Raw genomic sequence first — 20409 nt, 5'->3', positions numbered from 1 at the left:
GGCGGCTGTGCCTGCGAGTGACCCCGCTGCCACCTCTGACACTCGCCCATCAGGGCCCTGGGAGACGGACTTGCCTGCTGGGCTGGGGTGGGGACGGCCGCTCCGTTGACCCTCCCTGGGACTGGTACATTCCTGCGGGGATGGCACCAGTGCCAGACTAATGTGTGTTGGGGCCTGGAGAAGGGCTGAGGCTGGGCGCGAGGGCCCCAGGAGGCTGCACCTGTGTCCTGGCCTCCTGTCGAGCTGGTCAGCAATTCAACCAGAAATGACTCAAAGAAGAGAGCAAAGTGCAGCCGGGCTACGTGGAGGGTGTTTATTAGGACTTCCAAGCGTGGTCCTACAATGGCCAGAGGAGGCACAGCAGCTTCCAAGGAGGCGAGACCACAGGGGCCTGGAATGTGGGAAGTGGTCTGGAAGAGCCGGGGGAGTGGGTGGAGGCAGGGTCATCTGGAGCTTAGCAGGAGCCCCCAGGGCTTAGGGGAAGAGAGGCTGTGCACGCATCTCCAAGGAAGAGACAGACACCAGAGCAGCCGAGGAGCCAGTAGTGGGAGAGGTGGGGGACTCATAGTGCCCAGTGGCCCTGGGGGACATGCCTGGCAGCAGCTGGACTTCTGGCCTGAGCAGAGGCCTCAGCAGGCCAGGCGGGAACATGTGGGGCGGCAGAGGAGGGATCCGCAGGAGGCCAGGCGGCCGCAGCTTGGCGGGCAGGAGGAGGTGGGGACACAGCAGGAGGGGACGGGCACGAGGCGGGCAGGTCTGCACACAGGGCGGCAGAGGAGGGACACGGAGGAGGAGGGTCTGCAGCAGGAGGTGGTGCAGCAAGCTGGCTGGCAGCTAGACTGCTGGCAGCACAGAGAGGAAGCCCCAGAGCAGACAGGCACACAGCAGATGGGCTTGCAGCAGACGGGCACACAGCAGGACTGTTGACACGGGGAGGAGATGCAGCAAGCTGGCTGGCAGCTAGACTGCTGGTAGCATGAAGAAGAAGGCCCACAGCAGACGGGCATATAGCACACAGGCTTGCAGCAGACAGTCTTGCAGCAGACGGGCACGCAGCAGGCCTGCTGGCAGGGGGAGGAGGTGCAGCAAGCCGGCTGGCAGCTAGACTGCTGGCAGCATGAGGGTGTGCAGGAGCTGGTGCAGCCTGATTGGCAGGGGCTGGGCTCACAGGCCGCCTGGCAGCAGGGGCTGGACACACAGCTCACTGGGGTGCAGACCAGGGTCAGGCAGGGGGCCGGGGCGCAGCAGCTGGGGGCGCAGCAGGGGGGCTCGCAGCAGCTCTCTGGGCAGTCGTCCACCTGCCAGGAGTCGGAGTAAGAGTCACAGGAACCAGGAAGGCAGACGTGGCTGCTGTAGCTCAGGTCGCTGGAGCAGACGGACATGGTGGATGGAGCCATGATGGGGGTTGAGCTGGGGGAGCTGAGAGGGAGACAGTGAGTGTCTGGGTGCTGGATGGGAAGGAGGGAGTGAGTGAGTGTCTGGGTGCTGGATGGGAAGGAGGGAGTGAGTGAGCGTCTGGGTGCTGGATGGGAAGGAGGGAGTGAGTGTCTGGGTGCTGGATGGGAAGGAGGGAGGGAGTGAGTGTCTGGGTGCTGGATGGGAAGGAGGGAGGGAGTGAGTGAGCGTCTGGGTGCTGGATGGGAAGGAGGGAGTGAGTGAGTGTCTGGGTGCTAGGAGCTTATATATCTCTCAAGGGTGTGTGTGTTGTCCCAGCACAAGGCCCCAGGCTTCTTTCCTTGTTGGTGTTTGGGGTGGTTTCTTGAGGATGCTCACCATGGACCATGTAGCGGAGCTCCTGAAGCTCCCCCGGTGTCAGAACTGAGCGGGACCGTGGGGCCGTGGAGGGAGCCGGCCAATGGGCTGGAGCCCAGCCTCTGCGTGGACCACAGAAGGTCAGCAGCCCCTGGCCGCTCCTCTGTGATTGTCATTTGGGATTGCTTACTATTATTTCCCCCTAATTTCTTCACACTCAGTTGAGTCAAGGATGTTTTTCTTCTTGTTTTATATTCTCTTTATCTTGAATCCGTAGACCAATGAATGGCTTGGGAGCTGGATTTATTTTTATTTTTTTCGGCAAACAGTCATGTGATAGGTCTTGCTGTGTGTCAGGAAATATTCTGAGCAAGTTTGTAAATATGACCTCACTAACCCATACATCAACCTTGTAAAGTAGGGGCTGTTATTATCCCCACTCTACAGATGGAGAAACTGAGTCACAATGAAGAACTTGTGCAAAAGCCTGCACCAGCAGGCAGAGGAGCATGCACTGGAGGCCTGGCAGGCCCGTATTCTATGTTCTTAGCCATCAACCTATGCTGCCTCAGAGAGCAAGGGACGTGGGAAATCAGAATGAGAAACCCAGATTGTGTGAGAAGAACGGGGCGGAGCATGGTTTAGACATGGCGGTGTGGGATTGATGTGAAAATATCTGATGGGTGCCCAGACGGTTGGGTCTAGCTATAAAAAAGGAGCTCCTTCCATCTAAAGAGAGAGGATTTGGGTTTATTTATGAGTGGGAATGTGAAAAAACATTATTGTGAAGGGAAGGTCCAGTTCAGAGTTCAGAGGGGTTGTTCTAGGAGGTTGAAAGATTTCTTTATGGGAAGTGAATTGTTTTTAATTTTGAGAAGACATTCTGCAGCCTTTGTGGTTGAGGACTCTAGAGCCCCAGGGCTCATCTAGCCTGGAGGATCCTGAGATTAAGGGAGAGCTGCTTGGCTCTGCCTGGAAAGTTGGAGGGCTTCAGGCCCACAGGCAGTGACCAGCAGGTGAGGGCTCGAGGTGTGTGGTGGATGGGCCCCTTGAAGTGAAAAGCCCTGGTGTGTGGTGTCTGCTGGTCTCTGCGTTGTAAACATTGCCCTGTGATGAGATGAAAGCCCTGGTGTGTGGCGTGTACCCCTGTCCCGCTGTGGTGCCCTGGTGTGTTGTGTGTACCCCTGTCCCGCTGTGGTGAGATGACAGCCCTGGTGTGGAGAGTTAGCTGTCATCCGTGGTGTAAATATTCATATCCTGGCTGATTTCAAGCTATGAGCAGTTTCACAACCTGCTTGAGAAAATTCTGAATATTTAACAATCATTTCTCCTAAGCTGAATAAACTGGCCCACCACAAGGGACCAGGAACTTGGAGGAAAAATTGGACCTGGGAAAAGGGTCTTGGGATGGGAGGTCATTGCAACCCTGAGGGAGTGTGAGCCAGGTTGGGGCATGGCCAGGGAGAGGCCCAAGGGAGGGAGGACCAGCTGATGCCTCTGGCCTGGGTCGTGCATTCATTTCCTGCTGTGTGTCATGACCCGACCCCCGACCTCTCAGTAGAAGGTCTGAGAAGAGGTGCTTTGGGGACCGAGACCCAGGGGCTTGTTCTGTGCATATCAGAGTCTGTGGTGCACTTGCGTACCTGAGAGACAGCACAGCGTCCAGTCCAGCGGGAGCAAAGGTGCCGGGACAGGACCAGGAGAGTGTGAATGCCCCAAAGCCACAGGAGTTGGGGTGGGGTCGGGGGAGGCTGGATAGGTTCCCCACAGTTTGGAGGGCACTGTCTCTTGTTATTTTATTTGGATTATAAAGAGTGACCTCAGAAGGCCAGAGGATCTGGGGACATCTGGGTTAAACACCTCCGAGGTCAAGTGTCTGCATCAAGCAGCTCCTCCTCCAGCCTGTGGCAGAGGCCTGGAGGGTTGGGGCAAAGCATGACCCCCCTTGGGGCAAGTCCAGGGGAGACCCTCCATACTCTGTGTGAGCAGAAGGGACATTGAAGAGCTAGAAGATACGCCATTCTACCCGGAGTGTCCTCAGCAGGTTTATTCGATCTTCATGCTGCACCGGCTCATGGGAAGCTCTGTGAGCGCCGCCTTCTCCCCACTTCCTCCACGAGCTACTCGAGCCACTTTTCTGAGACTCAGCAAGGTCAACAACCTGCAGCCTTGTGTGCATTATTTTCATGATAGGCACTCAATAATTGTTGTTTATTATGACTTTATCAATACATGTGTGCCAAAACTGCATATTCTTCCATTTGACTGCCTTTAAAAATGTTTTTTTGTGTGATAAAATATATATAACATAAAATAGCCAACTATTTTTATCTTTTAAACATCGTGGTAAAATATACATAGCATAAAATTTACCATTTTAACCATTTTTAAGTGAACAATTCTGTGGGTTAAGTACATTCACAGTGCTGTGCAACCACCACCACCGTTCACCTCTAGGACTGTTTCTTCTTCCCGAACTGAAGCTCTGTCCCCATTAAACATTCACTCCCCATTTCCTTCTCCCCACTGTCACTGGTCACTTCTATTCTACTTTCTGTTTCTGTGAAGTTGCCTGTTCTAGATACTTCATGTAAGAGGAATCAAACAATATTTGGTTTTTTGTGACTGACTTATTTAACTTGGCACAATGTTTCCAATGTTTATCTGTGTTGCAATATGTGTCAGGACTTCTTTCATTTTTATGGATAAATAATATTCCTTCATACAGATATACCACATGTTTCTTTTCATGTGGAAATCTAGTTTTCCCAGCACCATTTGGGGAAGAGATGATTCCTTCTCCATTGAATGGTCTTGGCATTCTTGTTGAAAATCGGTTGACCATGAATGAATTGCTTTATTTCCGGACTCTTAGATTTGATTGCTTTTTGTGTCTAACCTTATGTTAGTACCACACTGTTTTGATTACTGTAGCTTTGCAGTAGGTTTTAAAATTGGGAAGTGTGAATCCATTCATCCATTCATCTGTTGATAGATACTTGGGTTATTCATACCTTTTGGCTATTATGAATAATGCTGCAAAGAATGTTGACATACGAGGATCTATTTGAGCCTCTCTCTTTTTATTTATTTACTTATTTTTAGTTCTTTTGGGTACTCCTTATTTCCTGAGTCATGTGGTAATTCTATGTTTAACTTTTAAGGAACCACCAAAATGTTTCCACAGTGGTTGCACTATTCTACATTCCCACTGGTAACGTATGAGGGTTCCAATTTCTCCACATCTTTGCCAACACTTGTTATTTTCCTTTAAAAAAAAAATTACAGCCATCCTGGTAGGTGTGAAGTAGCATTCATTGTGGTTTTGATTTCCATTTTCCTAATGAGTAATACTGTTGAGCATCTTTTCATGTACTTATTGGCCATTTGCATACCTTCACTGGAGAAATGTCTACTCAATCTTTTGCCTATTTTTTAGTTGGGTTGTCTTTTTGTTGTTGAGTCACAGTCAGATGTATGATTTGCAAATATTTTCTTTCATTCTGTGGATTGTCTTTTCACTTTCTTGACAGTGTTCTCTGATTCAAAAAAGTTTTAAATTTTGATGAAGTCCAATTTATTTTTTCTTTTGTTGCTGGTGCTTCTTGTGTAATATCTAAGAACCTAGTGTCAAATCCAAGGGCATAAAGCATTTTTCCCATCTTTTCTCCTAAGATTTTGATGGTTCCAGCTACCATATTTAGGGCATTGATCCATTTAGAGTTAATTTTTATATATGATATTAGGTAAGGGCCCAACTTCATTCTTTCCCATCTGTAAATCTAGTTTTCCTAACACCATTTGTTGAAGAGATTATTCTTTCCTTATTGAATTATCTTGACACTCTTGTTGAAAATCAGTTGGCCATAAATGTATGAGTTTATTTCTGAACTTTGAGTTCTATTCTATTGGTCCATATGTCTGTTCTTAGGCCAGTACCACACTGTTTTGATTACTGTAGCTTTGTAATACATTTTGAAATTAGGAAGTGTGAATCCTCCAGGTTTGTCCTTCTTTTTCAAGATTGTTTTGGCTATTCTGAGCTCCTATAATCCATATGTGCTTGAAGATCAGCTTTTTCATTTCTGGAAAATAAAAGACTTGGAATTTTGATAAGGACTGCATTGAATCTGTAGATTTCTTTGGGTAGTACTGCCATTTTAACAACATTAAGTCTTCTAATCCATGAACATGGATGTCTTTCCATTTATTTAGGTCTTCTTTAATTCTTTCAGCAATGTTTTACAGTTATCATTGTACAAGTCTCTTACCTCCTTGGTTATATTTGTTACTAGGTATTTTATTCTTTTGGATGCCATTGAAATGGAATTGTTTTTCTTAATTTCCTTATCAGATTTTTCATTGCTGGTGTATAGAAACATGCATGATTTTTGTATGTTGATCTTGTACCCTGAAACTTTGGTGAATTCTTTAATAAAGCTCTAGTAGCTTTCTTGTGGATTCTTTGGGATTTTCTATAGACATGATCATGTCACCCATGAATAGAAATAATTTTACTTCTTCCTTTCCAATTTTAATGACTTTTATTTATTTATTTTTCTTGTTTAATAGCTCTGGCTAGAACTTCCAGTACAATGTTGAATATTGGTGGTGAAAAGGGACATCCTGTCTTGTTCCTAATCTTAGGGGGAAAGCTTTCAGTCTTTCACTGTCAAGTATAATGCAAGCTGTGGGTTTTTCATACATGCTGTTTAGCATGTTGAGGAAATTCCCTTCTATTTCTAGTTTTCTGAGTGTTTTAAAATCATAAAATGGTGTTGGACTTTGTCAAAGCCTTTTCTTTGTTAATTGAGATCATGTGGGTTTTTTCACTTCATTCTCTTCGTGTGGTATACTACATTGATTATTTTTAATCTGGAGCTATCTTTGCATTCCTGGGATAAATCCAACTTGGTCATGGTATATAATCCTTTTAATATGCTGTTGGAATCACTTTGCTAGTATTTTGTTGAGAATTTTTGCATCTGTACTTACAAGTCATGTTCGTCTGTGATTTTCTTTTCTTTTGATGTCTTATGTGGGTTTGGTATCAGCATAATGTTTGCTTCACAGAGTGAGTTAGAAAGTGATCCTTCTATTTTTTTCTTTCACAACTTGAGGAGGTTTTTGTTAAATTTTAAAAAAATGTTTGGTGATATTCACCAGTAAAGCTGTTGTTGGGTGGAGTGTCTATACATATCTTTTGTGAGTAACTGGTTTATAGTGGGTTCAGTTCTCTATTTCCTATTGACCTTCTGACTAGATGTTCTGTTCATTATTGAAAATGAAATATTAAAGTCTCCCACTATTGTAGAACTATTTCTCACCTGAATTCTGTCAATGTTTGCTTCATATATGTGGGGACTCTTTGTATGGTGCATATATGTTTCTAATTCTCATATCTTTGATGAGTTGAATCTTTTATCAATACATAATGTCCTCATGCATTTTTGCAATTGGAACAATATGGATGAATAGGTCCTTGATGTTCTGTCTCTCAGTTCTTAGGGTCTTAGTGTACGGATGGGGACATAAGGATTCTTGAAAAAATAAGCTTATTATAGAGAAAGTCAGCTGTGAGTAATGGCTGATACAACATATGGTGTTAACAGTTATACGTTAGAGACATAGGGGTGAGTGCCATTCTTTGCTATCAGCTCTGTTCCCTGGCCTAATGATGCACATGCTAATTCCGTAATCTCTTAGAGCTTGGAGAGAGAGAGGGACTCAAAGCAACAAGGTTGTAAAATCATGTTCTTAGGAGACATTTCAGATGTTACCTAGGTAAGGGGGTGAGCTGGGGAGAGAGAGAGAAGTGTGGAGAGAGGAGAGAAGGGGAGAGGAGGCGAGGGGAGATGAAAGGAAGGGAGGGGAGGAGGACAAACTAATAGGTGTCTGGATTCTCCATCCCACTTTAAATTAGAGAAGCTGTGTTTTAATCTGTTTTACAGACTTGACTTCTAGGTCAGATTCAGTTTGAAAAAATATTTCCACTACTTTAAAATATTTTGAAAAGAGCCTGGCATGGTGGTGCATACCTGTAGTCCCAGCTACTTGAGAGGCTGAGGTGGAAGGATCACTTGAGCCCAGAAGCTTGATGCTAGACTGGCAACATGGCAAGACCACCCCTTCTCTATAAACAAACAGACAAACAAAAATGTAGAAAAGCAAATGACCACACACCCAGAGGATAAAATACATGCTACTTAGCCTTAGAAAAACACATATGCTTACTTAATAGTTTTATGGTTAATAATTTGCTGTCATGTTTACTGCTTATCTTAAGAACTGTTTATCTTCTGTTTAACCTGTTTATTTACAGCATGCTCATCTTTGAAAGCGTGGGCTGAATGCTGACCTCCCGGACATCATGAGTGTTGTTCTGTGAGTCTGTAGCCTTCGGTGCTGCTGATGAGATGTCTGATGCTAATCTGATTTTTATTGCTTGTGGGTGACTTGTTCATTTGTTTGTTTGTTTGATTTTCTGGAAGCCCATGGGAACCACTTGTTATCTTTGATGTTATATCATTTCAACAGAGGACATATCTAGGATTTTTCCGTTCATTTTTCTTGGCATCACTTGGTTCTTTTCAGCCTGAAGACTGTGTCTTTAGCCTTGGGAAATGCTCCTCTTTAGGAGTTTATTTGTGCATCCGCTCATCATTCTCACTGTCCCGCTTTGTGGGACTCCCGCACGTCAGGGATTACATTCACTAGATCAGTCATTTATGGTATTTTTTCCTCATTTCTTTTTTATCTCTTTGATGTTTTGTTCCAAATCAGAGCGATTTCTCAACCTCATGGTGATGGTTAATACTGAGTGTCAACTTGATTGGATTGAAGGATGCAAAGTACTGATCCTGGGAGTGTCTGTAAGGGTGTTGCCAAAGGAGATTCACATTTGAGTCAGTGGCTGGGAAAGGCAGGCCCACCCTTAATCTGAGTGGGCACCATCTAATCAGCTGCCAGCGAATATAAAGCAGACAGAAAAAATGTGAAGAGGCGAGACTGGCCTAGCCTCCCAGCCTACATCTTTCTGCTGTGCTGGATGCTTTCTGCCTTGAACACTGGACTCCAAGTTCTTCAGTTTTGGGACTCGGACTGGATCTCTTTGCTCCTCAGCTTGCAGATGGCCTATTGTGGGACCTTATGATCATGTTAGCTAATACTTAGTAACCCCCCCCAATATATATATATATATATATATATATATTCTATTCTGTCCCTCTAAGGGAACCCTAATACACTCACCTTCAAGCCTCTCTGTTTAATTTTAAATATCAATGAGGTGTTTAATATCTGTGACATTTTAGGGATCATTGTTCTAATTGTTCATTTTCAAAGCATCTTGTCCTTGTTTGGTAGATGTAACATCTTCCTGAATATCTGAGTGTATTTAGGACTTTTTTTTTTTTTTTTTTTTTTTTTATTCGAGATGGAGTCTCGCTCTGTCGCCCAGGCTGGAGTGTAGTGGCATGATCTCGGCTCACTGCAAGCTCCGCCTCCCAGGTTCACGCCATTCTCCTGCCTCAGCCTCCCGAGTAGCTGGGACTACAGGCACCTGCCAACACGCCTGGCTAATTTTTTGTATTTTTAGTAGAGACGGGGTTTCACCGTGTTAGCCAGGATGGTCTCGATCTCCTGACCTCGTGATCCGCCCGCCTCTGCCTCCCAAAGTGCTGGGATTACAGGCGTGAGCCACCGTGCCCGGCTGTATTTAGGATTTTTTAAGTTCCTTAAACCATTGGTTTCCCCTGGGTGCAGTGATATGTTAGTTTATCTTGGTCTTGCTTTTCATGCCGCTGGCTTCCCTCCTGGCTGGGGTGAGGGTGGTCGGCTTCCCTCCTGGCTGGGGTGAGGGTGGTCCCGGGCTGCCCGGGCTCCTCTCCTGCTGTGTGTGTGGTCTGTTTTCTGCTGGAGGAGCCCCCACCTGAGTGGGGAGGTTGGCCTGGTGCTCTATGCTCGGGGCGCAGGTCCATCCATCGCCAGCCTCACTTTGGAGTAAAAGCGATGGGAGCCTGAGGCCAGCATGAGAGAACTGTGCCTGGTGCCCCTCGGGGCCTTTAGGGGTCCTGGCCAGGGGGTGACATGCTCACACCTTCAGTCCCCCTCTCCACTGCAGCCCTCCCCACTCCCCTTCCGCTGGGCTTGCTGGGAAGCAGAGCCGCGTGGGGCTCCCAGGCAGGTGGGTCCCACCTCTGCCCTGGTCGGCAGTCCACACACATCCTTCTCTTTCCTTTTCATTTTTTTTTCTTTGAGATAGAGTCTGGCTCTGTTGCCCAGGCTGGAATCCAGTGGGGCGATCTCGGCTCACTGCAAGCTCCGCCTCCCGGGTTCATGCCTCAGCCTCCTGAGTAGCTGGGACTACAGGCGCTTGCCACCACACCCGGCTGATTTTTTGTATTTTTAGTAGAGACAGGGTTTCACCATGTTAGCCAGGATGGTCTCGATCTCCTGACCTCATGATCTGCCCTCCTCGGCCTCCCAAAGTGCTGGGATTACAGGCGTGAGCCACCGCGCCCGGCCGTCTCTTTCCTTTTCATTGCTGGAGTCCCTCATCCTTGGTAAACTCACTTGCCCTCCCCTGTGGTGGTCTTGGGAAGGTGGAGATGGGAATGGTGGGCTGGGTCTGCCATCCTGCCCTGGGGCAGCCACACTGTTTGAGTGTTGGCTTCCTCATGACTGTCCTGCTGCTTCTGGGACATTTGGCTGACCTGCGATCCACCGTTATTCTCCCTGAATGCTGGGTACCCCAATTCTCTGAGTGCACCCCACTTCCCTCTGATCATAGCCCAATTCTCCAAAGCAAGGATCCCATGTGTGGCTTCTATTTTTTATGAAAACATTTACTGTTTTCATCTTCTGAACTACTTTTTAAAAACTATCTTTATTTTCATTTTGTTATGAAAAATGGAAACATACAGAAAAGTTGTAAAAATTAAACAGTGGGCATCCACGCGCCTGGCCCTGGATCTGCACCTGGCACAGCACTCACTGTGCTTGATCGGATACTCACCCCCGAGCCGGCCTCTGTCAGTGCATCATATTTCACAGGCACTGCAGGGGAAGGTGCAGCAACCGCACACTTCACTCACACACTGCAGCAACCTGCCATTAACTCGAGTTCAGCATTTGTTTTGCATGTGAAATGATTCAAATCTCAAGGGTATCATTTGATGAAGTTTGCCAATCTGTCAACACAGCTCACCCAGGCCCCCTCAAGGCCCAGGGGTGAGGGTGGTCCCGGCTTCCCTCCTGGCTGGGAGAGGACCCCCATCAGGACCCTGGACTTTACCATCCTCTCCAGAACTCTTCTGCCTTCCCCAGTCAATTTCACCCAATCCCCCAGAGATGGCCACTGCTGAGAATTTTTTAAAGCATAAATTGGTTCTCCTTGTTTTAGAACTCATTCAGATGGAGTCATACAGCAAGTCCTCTGGTGCCGGCCTCTCCCACCCCGCGCGGTGTTTCTGCGATGCGTTCCTGTTGCCGTGTGCGTAAGCAATGCCGCCCTCAGTGCTGGTGTGGATTCCGCTGTACCGCTGTGTCACGCTGTGTTTATCCATCCACCAGCTGATGGGCACATGGGCCGTTCCGGTTTTTTCTGTTATGATACAGTGGGAGAAGTGTGCCTGCCGTTCAGAGCCCTCAGCACCCAGAAGCTGAGTAATCACCAGGCGCCCAGTGTGTCACTGGGAGCCCTGGCTTTCAGGGGACCCTTCCTCCTGTTGAGCTGAAATCTACCTCCCTGTCACACCGCCTCAGTGGCCCCAGTCCAGCCTCTGGGGAAACGCGTGCTGGGGGAAAGCCCTTCTGACACCCGAAGGCAGCCACCAGGTTCCCCAGGCTCAGCCTCCTTCTTCCCGCAGCCCTTCGTCCTGTGGCTTGGTTTCCAGGCTCCAGAAGAGTCCTGGCTGAGAGATCCTCGTCTGAAACTACTGGGAAGGAGACACCCCCTTTGGACTCAGCAGCTTCAGCCACAGCTTTTCCCAGAGCGGCTTCCCGACATCCCAGGGTCAAGCTCCACTTCTGAGCAGTGACCAAGGACAGAACCCCATGCTGACATTGTCTTGGTCAGGAAGGCAAAGGACAACGAGAAACAGCTTCAGGGAAATTTTTAAAAAGACCCAGTATTAAGGAGCAGAGAGACTTATTTTTGATAGGGAACTAAGCCTTCCTGCACAAGAACGTTCAGGGGAAATTCCAGCCACGGTGGGAGGTGGATCTGTCACCGGGGACTGAGAAGTGCAGGGGGATTCTGATAACAGGACAAAGGGAAAGGCTTTTGCTAAACAATAGCAGAGAGTTGATTATCAGGATAATCCATCAGCAGCAGACGGTGTGCCAGGTCACAGGTCTGCAGGCCAGGGAAGGGGCAGAAGGGCGGGCAGCACCTGGAGGACCGGCAGGAGGCGGCCACACACAGGCCCGACCTGAGCATGCGGCAGGCCAGCTGGCAGGAGGTGGACGCCTCACACAGGGGCCGGCACAGCAGAGCTGCACGGTGCGGGGGGCAGGGCGGGGGTGGCCAGGTGGCAGCAGGAGGTCCCACAGCCCTGGGTGGGCAGCAGGTAGTGGAGATGCAGCATGGAACCAGGGCAGGCCACGGGCGTCCGGGCAGCAAGCCCCCTGGCATCTTCCTCCTGAGCATGGAACCAGGGCAGGCCACGGGCGTCCGGGCAGCAAGCCCCCTGGCATCTTCCTCCTGAGCATGGAACCAGGGCAGGTCACGGGCATCCGGGCAGCAAGCCCCCTGGCATCTTCCTCCTGGGTGGGTTTTCCTCCTCTGCCCTCTCCTGTTGATCTTTCTGGGTTTTCTTGTTGAGGTTACTCAGTTCAGGAACCTCTGAGCTGGGGGTTCCCATGACTCAGCAGACCATGTGTTTCCTGGAAACAGAGCCGAGGGGAGCTGGTGAAGGTCTGTCAGTGAGGCCAGGGGTCCACCTCATGGATGTTCAAGGTCCCCCTGTTGTAAATGCCATCTGGAGCTCACACAAGCACAGTCACACTCACTGCACCAGGGGCCCCGTTTTGACTGAGAAGCTCAGTCATCATCAGGGTCTTCCCAAGTAATGAGAGCCAAGCTACTGGGCTCCATATTGTGGAATAATAATGATGATTATTGAGGTAACAGTAATGCACAGAGGTCTAGTGCTGTGCCAGGCTGTGATTATCTCATTCATCTTTGCCAGCATTCGGGGTGGCTGATACCCCATTTTACAGATGTGCAATTTGTAAGTCATAGAGGGTTTGCACAATGGGTGCGTGTCTGCACCACTGCAGAGATGCAGGGATCTGGACTGCTTAGTTTCACTCTGGGATCCATGGTCATTACCACTGTGCCAAATTATACCGGGGGTAGAGGGTTCAATAAGTGACTCATCCTGAAGTCCTGAACCAGCTGGGACAGAGAAGATGGATGAAAACATCAGCCACGTTGGCGTCTGCAGAGCATGGCTCAGGCGTGTGACCACAGTGGGCTTCCTGACACCACACCTCAGAAGTGCCCACTTCCCACGAGTAGCACTAATGGCCACAGGCCACCTCCTCTGCAGACGGAGCCCAGGAGGACCCATCACAGAGGAGGGCCTGAGCTACTCATGTCTGGTTCCTCTCCCTCGCTGTGGGTCTGATCAGTCTCACCCCTGCAGAGGCAGCTTGGGGGAAAGTGAGGAGCTGGTGTGAAATTCCAGGATGCCCCTGCACTTGGGAAGCAGCGGGCAGGAGTGTGGATGGCGCGCTCCTCCTCACACTCCAGCTCTGTTCTCTCGATGGATTGGCCACAGCGCTTTATTCTACGGTGGTGTCACACGGTGGGGGATGAGCCATCTCTCAGGGCAGAGCTACTCCCTCCATCCCAGGCAGCTCCCAGGGGCACCCTCTGCTCCTGTGTGGGTCCTCCTGTGCCTGTTGGTGGTGGATATGGGTGATTCCTGCCAAGAAGCCTTCAGACAAGTCAGACACCACGTTAATGAAATCCCCTCCAAGGCTGAAGACCAAGTGGGGTCTCAGAGCTGTGGACAGAACTTAGAAGTCTATGGACCCAGAGCTGATCTGTGGCCATGTGGGAGTCACCTTAAAACCTAGGGACAAGCCGGGCGAGGCCACAAGTTCAGCCCTGTCACAGGCAACTCCTTTCACTGCTATAGTTCAGAATCACACTTAAAAACCAAGAGAATTGGGGCAGCCACAGTGATCACATGTTCCTATGTGACCTAGTCACCAAGTAATCCATTTTAAAGGTTAGCTGTCTTACAAGTTGACTACAGAAGAATGAGGATGCATCTTTGATATTTACCTGCTCCTTTACCTTCCCCCATCTCCTTCCTGCAGGTCAGGGCCCACCTGGCCTCGTCCTAGTCAACCTAAAGCACATCTGTCCACGTTGCCTGCAGCGCACATCTGCAGGGGAGGATTTCTCCCAGCTTTTGCTCCTCTGAACAGGTTTTCACTTCAATCTCAGTTTCTGGGGTTTTTTGAGACCCTTCTTGCTCGGTCACCCAGGCTGAAGTGTGATGGTGCAGTCATAGCTCACTGCAGCTTCGAACTCCTGGGCTCAAGCTATCCTCCTGCCTCATCCTCCTGAATAGTTGGGACTACAGGTGCACACCGCCACCCCTAGCTAATTTTTAGATTTTCTGTAGAGATGTGCTCTTGCTTGTTGCCCAGGCTGGTCTACAACCCCTGGGCTCAAGTGATCCTCTTGCCTCGGCCTTCAAAGTGCTGGGATTAGAGGTGTGAACCACAGTGCCCGGCCCGGCCTCAATCTCAGTCTTTAAGCACGTTCTTCATAGATGTAGACTTCCAGATTGCCAGTTATTGTTGCTCAGCATTTTAAAGATGTGTCTCCACTGTTTCTCACGAGAAGCCAGGGCGTTTTTCTTATCCTTGTTCCTTTGTATGTAAAGTGTCTTCCTGTCACTGCTTTTGAGATTTTGTCTTCATTTTTGGTTTTCATCACTTCATGATGTGCCTGGATGTGGTTTTCTTCCTATTTATCCTACTGGGGGCTTTCTGAGATTCCTGGATTTGGACGTTGTTGATTTTTGAAGTCAAATTTGGTGTATTTAAAATTTCTAACTACTGTACTTTTCAGTTCTAGGATTCCCATTTTAAAAAATAGCTTCAATTACTCTACTGAGATTCCCTATTTATCCATTCATGAAGACAATGTTTTCCTTTAATTATTTGAACAGTTTTCTTGGATTTTTTGGAAGATGTCTATAATAGCTGCTTACAGTCATCATTTGCCATGTCCAATATCTAGACTATCTCAGGTTTATTTTTTTTTTAACAGTGAATTAAATTTACCTATATCTTTTAATATCTGATGATTTGTTTTTTGAGATGGGGTCTTGCTCTGTTGCCCTGGCTGGAGTGCAGTGGTGTGATCATAATTCATGGCATCCTCAACCTCCCAGGCTCAATAGACCCTCCTGCCTCAACCTACCATGTAGCCGGGACCACAAGCATGCACCACCATGTCTGGCTAATTTTTAACCATTTTTTTGTAGAGACAGAGTCTCACTATGTTGCCCAGGCTGGTCTCAAACTCCTAGCCTCAAGCAATCTTCCCATCTTGGTCTCCCAAAGTGCTGGGATTACAGGCATAAACAACCGTGCCTCGTCAATATCTGATGATTTTGATTGTGTGTGAGGTATCATAATAATGCATTTACAGACTCTGAGCTGTATCATGTTTCTGATTTTTTGTTCTAGCCGTCAGTTACTAGAGAATGACCTTAATCTTGTGCAGTTTTTGTTTAACACTTTGCTAGAGTGGATCTCTGGGAAGCATCTACAACTTGGAACACTCTGTATCTTGGTGGGACTCACATTCCAAACTGTCTTCCCTAAAAATCCTATTCTGAATTGGTTTAGGCTTTGTTCGGGCTGGCCTAGGCGGGTCTCACTGTAGTCTGTGGTCCTTACTCATTTGGTGCCAGGCTGTAGGGGGTCTCGGCTGGATGTCGACGTGGGGGCTGGAGGGGGGCTTCACTCTCAATCCTCTAGCAGCTTCTCTCTGGTGAGCCTGTGGTTGCCTTGCCCTGGGAATGCACAGCCCTGCCCCGTTCCACAGATTCACAGTCAGCTCCCACAGTGCGGGGCCGGCTCTCCACACGGATCCTTCTTTCTGCTTCTCTGCTCCTCGGACTCCAGGGCTTCAGCTGCTTGGGCGCTGGCCCCTTCCTCCTCGGCAGAGTTGGGCCACTGTATTCTGCTCTGACTCTGGCTGGTGACACTGCATTTTGGAAGCCTGCCCCAGCAGAGAGCTGGGAAATGGGAGTTTATCTCCTAAGTTTCTTCTCTCTCAGGAAGCACAGTCTGCACTGCTGGTTGATGGCTGCCTGAAAACGAGCATCTCCTAAATCTCAACTGTATAGTTGATAGAGTAGCCAGCTTTGCATCACTCACTCCAGCAGGTTCCCCAGTATGATTTCATTGTCTATATTCAGTTCTGGTCTCTTCCCCAAAGTTTCTGGTTGATGCAACAGAAGTTGCGGTTCGAGGAGCTCTTTTGGGTACCACTCATGTCTGCTTCAGCGTAGAACTAATGAAGGGAGGCAGATATCAGGCAGGTGGAGCTAAAACTGCCTGTGCATCACTGATAAATTTGGGCAGGTTTCCAAATGTAACAAGAGCTTGAAGAGGGTGCAATTAGTCATGAAACAAAAGGCCAGATAAAAAACATGATCATCTACAACAGAAAACTGAGTTCCAGGCAACAGTCTTGAGGAAGAAAAACAAGGAAGACAACAGGTGTGTGCTTCTGTGCTGTGGGGATGCCTGGGTCCAGGTATAAAGGCTGCCCAGGGAAGCTGTCCCCAGACATCACTGCCCTCTGCCTCGACCTTATCCAGCCACACGCCACCATGTGCCACACCAGCTGCTCCTCAGGCTGCCAGCCAGTCTGCTGCGTGCCCAGCCCCTGCCAGCCATCCTGTTACGTCCCCGTGGGCTGCCAGTCCTCCGTGTGTGTGCCCGTGAGCTTCAAGCCAGCCGTGTGTGTGCCCGTGAGATGCCAGTCCTCTGTGTGTGTGCCTGTGAGCTGCAGGCCCATTGTGTGTGTGGCCCCCTCCTGCCAGTCCTCTGTGTGCGTGCCCATGAGCTGCAGGCCCGTCATGTATGCGGCTCCCTCCTGCCAGTCCTCTGGGTGCTGCCAGCCCTCCTGCACCAGCGTCCTCTGCAGACCCATCTCTTGCAGCACCCCTTCCTGCTGCTGAGCATGAATCTCCAGACCTGCTGCTCCCAGTGCAGATGAGGCCACGCCTGTACACTCCCTGGATGAGTCCTCAGTTGGTCTTCTGCACCTGGTGCAGGTGAAAAGCATGCTCAGTGAACTCTCTGAATTCTGGATCGAGAATATGATAGAATGATCTGGAGCCCTGGCTGAACTTGCCTATCCCCCCAGGGAAGTCTGGGGTCCCAGAGTCATTCTCTGACCCCATGAGAGCCAAATAAACCAGCTTTCCCCATGCAGCTCTGCGTTTCTTGTCTGTCTTTTTTATTTCCATACTCCCTGCTATCCATTCTGCTGATTACATAGAATTTGCTGCTAAACCCTCTTCAGTGATCCCTTCACCCAGTGCTCATCAGAAGGTGGTGTCCCGGGTGGAGGGCGCGGCTGCAGATGCCCATGTGGTCTCTCCCAGGGCTCCCGGGGCCCAGCTGCAGTGGCCACAGCGGTGACTTACCCGCCTGTGGTGGAGTGGCCTTGTTTCCCCACTGGCTGTCCACTCCTGCTCCAGGCCAGCAAGCCCTGCATTGATGGCCAAAGCCTCAGAGCACTGAGGATCGGGCTTTCCCATGTGGTTGGTGGATGTCCTGCTTCCCGGGTCACGGAGGATCTCAGGTTTACAGAACTGGATTAGTTCTGCAGCACACACTCCCATCACTGATCTACATATGGCACTTTTTAAAAATTGATACATAATATCTTTACATATTTATGGGGCATATGAAATACTTTACACACAGAGGATACGTAATGATGAAATCAGGATATTCATCACCTTGTCTATCATTTCTGTGTGTTGAGGACATTTTACACTCTGTCTTCTAGCTGATTTGAGACATACAATACATTGTTAACTGTAGTCACCCTATGTTGCTATCAAATATTAGAACTTATTCTTTCTGTGTAACTGTACGTTTGTACCCATTAACCAAACTCACTTCTCCTCTAACACATACCGTTCTTCACCTCTGGTAATATCATTCTACTCTCTACTTCCATGAGATCAACTTTGTGAACTCCCACATGTGAGTGAGAACATGTAACATTTGTCTTTAATGACCTTCGGTTCCATCCCTGTTGCTGCAAATGGCAGGACTTCATTCTTTTTTATGGCCGAATAAGATTCCATTGTAAATATATCCCACAGTTTCTTGATTCATTTATTTATTGATAGACATTTAGGTTGAATCTGTATCTTGGCTATTGTGAATAGTGCTGCAATAAACATGGGGGTGCAGGTATCTTTTTGATACACCAATTCCCTATCCTTTGAATAAATACTTAGTAGCAGGATTGCTGGATAGTATGGTAGTTTTATTTTAGTTTTCTGAGAAATCTGTATACCGTTTTTGATAATGGCTGTACTAATTTACACTTCCACAAATGATGTATAAGAGTTCCCTTTTCTCCACATCTTTACCAGCATCTGTTATTTTTTGTCTTTTTGATAATAGCCATTCTAATTGGGGTAAGATGATGCTATCTCATTGTAGTTTTGATCTGCAGTTCCCTGATGATTAGTGATGTTGAGTTTTTTTTAATATACCTGTTGGCCATTTGTATGTCTTCTTTTGAGAGATGCCTATTCAGGTGCTTTGCCCATTTATTAATGGAATTATTTGTTTTGTTGTTGTTGTTGAGTTGTTGAGTTCCTTACATATTCTGGATATTAGTCACTTGTCAGATGCATAGTTTACAAATATTTTCTCCCATTACACAGGTTGTCTCTTCACTCTGTTGATTGTTCCCTTTGCTGTGCAGAGCTTTTCAGTTTAATATAATCTCATTTGTCTATTTTGGTTTTTGTTGCCTGTGTTTTTGTAGTCTTAGCCATAAACTGTTTGCCTAGACCAATGTCCTGGAGCATTTCATTTATGTTTTCTTCTAGTAGCTTTATGGTTTTCGGTCTTATGTTTAAGGCTTTGATACATCTTGAGTTGATTTCTGTATATGATGAGAGGTAGGGATCCAGTTTCATTCTTCTGCATGTGGCTATCCAGTTTTCCCAGCACCATTTATTGAAGGGGTGTCCTTTCTCTATTGTATGTTCTTGGCACCTTTGTTGAAAATCAATTGGCTGTAAATATATGGATTTATTTCTGGGTTCTCTATTCTGTTCCATTGATCTATGTGTCTGGTTTTATACCAATACTATGCTGTTTAGCCTTGTAATATATTTTGAAGTCAAGCGGTGTGATACCTACAGGTTTGTTCTTTTTGTTCAGGATAACTTTGGCTATTCAGGGTCCTTTTTGGTTCCATATGAATTTTAGGACTGTTTTTTCTACTTCTGTGAAACATGTCGTTGGCATTTTGATAGAGATTGCATTGAGTCTGTTGATTGCTTTGGATAGTATGATCTAACAATATCATTTCTTCCGATCCATGAACATGGAATGTCTTTCCATTTGTTTGTGTCTTCTTCAATTTATTTTATCAGTGTTTTGTAGTTTTCTTTGCAGAGGTCTTTCACATCCTTGGTTATATTTATTGCCAGGTATTTTATTTTTAAAATAGCTATTGTGAATGAGATTGTGTTCCATGGGCAGGTCTATGCAACCTACCCCCAAAGTTCAAGGAAGCTGAGAGGCCACAGAAAGAGGCTGACAAATCCAGTTTCTCAGAAAGAAACATTTAATAAGGACTTAAAACAGAAGCCATGTCTGTGTCTTGGGTGGTGGTAAGATAAGCTGGTGGATCCCTGTGCCATTACCCCTCCAGACCCAAGGCTTATATACCATGAGGAAAGGGTATATGTGATTTAGAAGGGCTCTGTAGACCAATTGAAGTAGGACAACGTCAAGGTTGTTTTGAAGCAGGATTTATAGTATGTGCTCTTATACAAGGAACAGTAGATAAGCTGGAAATTTTAGAGGCCTTCCCAGGACAGGTTAACTAGAAGTCCATATGGCAGATTAGCATCCAAGATGGAGTTGTTTTAGCCTTCATGGATTGCCTTTTTGCTTACTTTTTCAGCTAGTTTGTTATTGGTGTATCGAAACACTACTGATTTTTATATGTTGATTTTGTATCCTGCAACTTTACTAAATTTGTTTATCAGTTCTAATAGTTTTTTGGTGGAGTCTTTAGATTTTTCTAAATATAAAATCATGTCATGTGCAAAGAGGGACAATTTGACTTCCTCTCTTCCAGTTGGGATGGCTTTTATTTCTATCTCTTACCTGATTGCACTGGATTGGACTTCCAGTACTATGTTGAATAGGTGTATTAGTCCATTCTTACATTGCTATAAAGATACCTGAGACTGGGTAATTTATAAAGAAAAGAGATTTAATTGGCTTATGGTTCTGCAGGCTATACAGGAACCATAGAGGCTTCTGCTTCTAGGGAGGCCTCAGGAAGCTTACAGTCATGGCAGAAGGCAAAAGGGGCACCAGTGCTTCACATTCTGGAGCAGT

At 47.4% G+C, this 20409-nt stretch overlaps 3 protein-coding genes across 5 annotated transcripts in view; 2 read left to right on the top strand and 1 right to left on the bottom strand.

The window, feature by feature from the left end:
- Positions 1 to 20409, top strand: part of TSPEAR (thrombospondin type laminin G domain and EAR repeats) — a 214484-nt gene that overhangs the window by 14985 nt on the left and 179090 nt on the right. The gene's annotated exons all lie outside the window — the stretch shown is intronic.
- On the bottom strand, positions 405 to 2536 carry LOC112438088 (keratin-associated protein 10-12). Its single transcript, XM_024926995.4, has one exon. The coding sequence runs from the start codon at positions 1395 to 1397 to the stop codon at positions 630 to 632; it is 768 nt and encodes a 255-aa protein (XP_024782763.3). The 5' UTR covers positions 1398 to 2536; the 3' UTR covers positions 405 to 629.
- Positions 16586 to 17232, top strand: LOC100990879 (keratin-associated protein 12-1). Of its 3 annotated transcripts, none has more exons than XM_003823834.4 (2): positions 16586 to 16807; positions 16868 to 17232. In XM_003823834.4, the coding sequence occupies exons 1-2, from the start codon at positions 16626 to 16628 to the stop codon at positions 16974 to 16976; spliced, it is 291 nt and encodes a 96-aa protein (XP_003823882.2). In that variant the 5' UTR covers positions 16586 to 16625; the 3' UTR covers positions 16977 to 17232. The 3 variants fall into 3 exon arrangements, with proteins under 3 accessions (XP_003823882.2, XP_008975800.2, XP_024782765.2); XM_008977552.2 differs by having other exon boundaries at positions 16626 to 16717; positions 16772 to 16976; XM_024926997.2 differs by having other exon boundaries at positions 16626 to 16976.

The sequence above is a fragment of the Pan paniscus genome, chromosome 22 (genome assembly GCF_029289425.2).
Source record: "Pan paniscus chromosome 22, NHGRI_mPanPan1-v2.0_pri, whole genome shotgun sequence".
Taxonomy (NCBI): domain Eukaryota; kingdom Metazoa; phylum Chordata; class Mammalia; order Primates; family Hominidae; genus Pan; species Pan paniscus.
This window is presented reverse-complemented; position numbering and strand designations above follow the sequence as displayed.

Excerpts from the sequence above, each read along its gene's own strand:
- LOC112438088 (XM_024926995.4), bottom strand. The coding sequence starts at position 1,397 with ATGGCTCCATCCACCATGTCCGTCTGCTCCAGCGACCTGAGCTACAGC.
- LOC100990879 (XM_024926997.2), top strand. The coding sequence starts at position 16,626 with ATGTGCCACACCAGCTGCTCCTCAGGCTGCCAGCCAGTCTGCTGCGTG.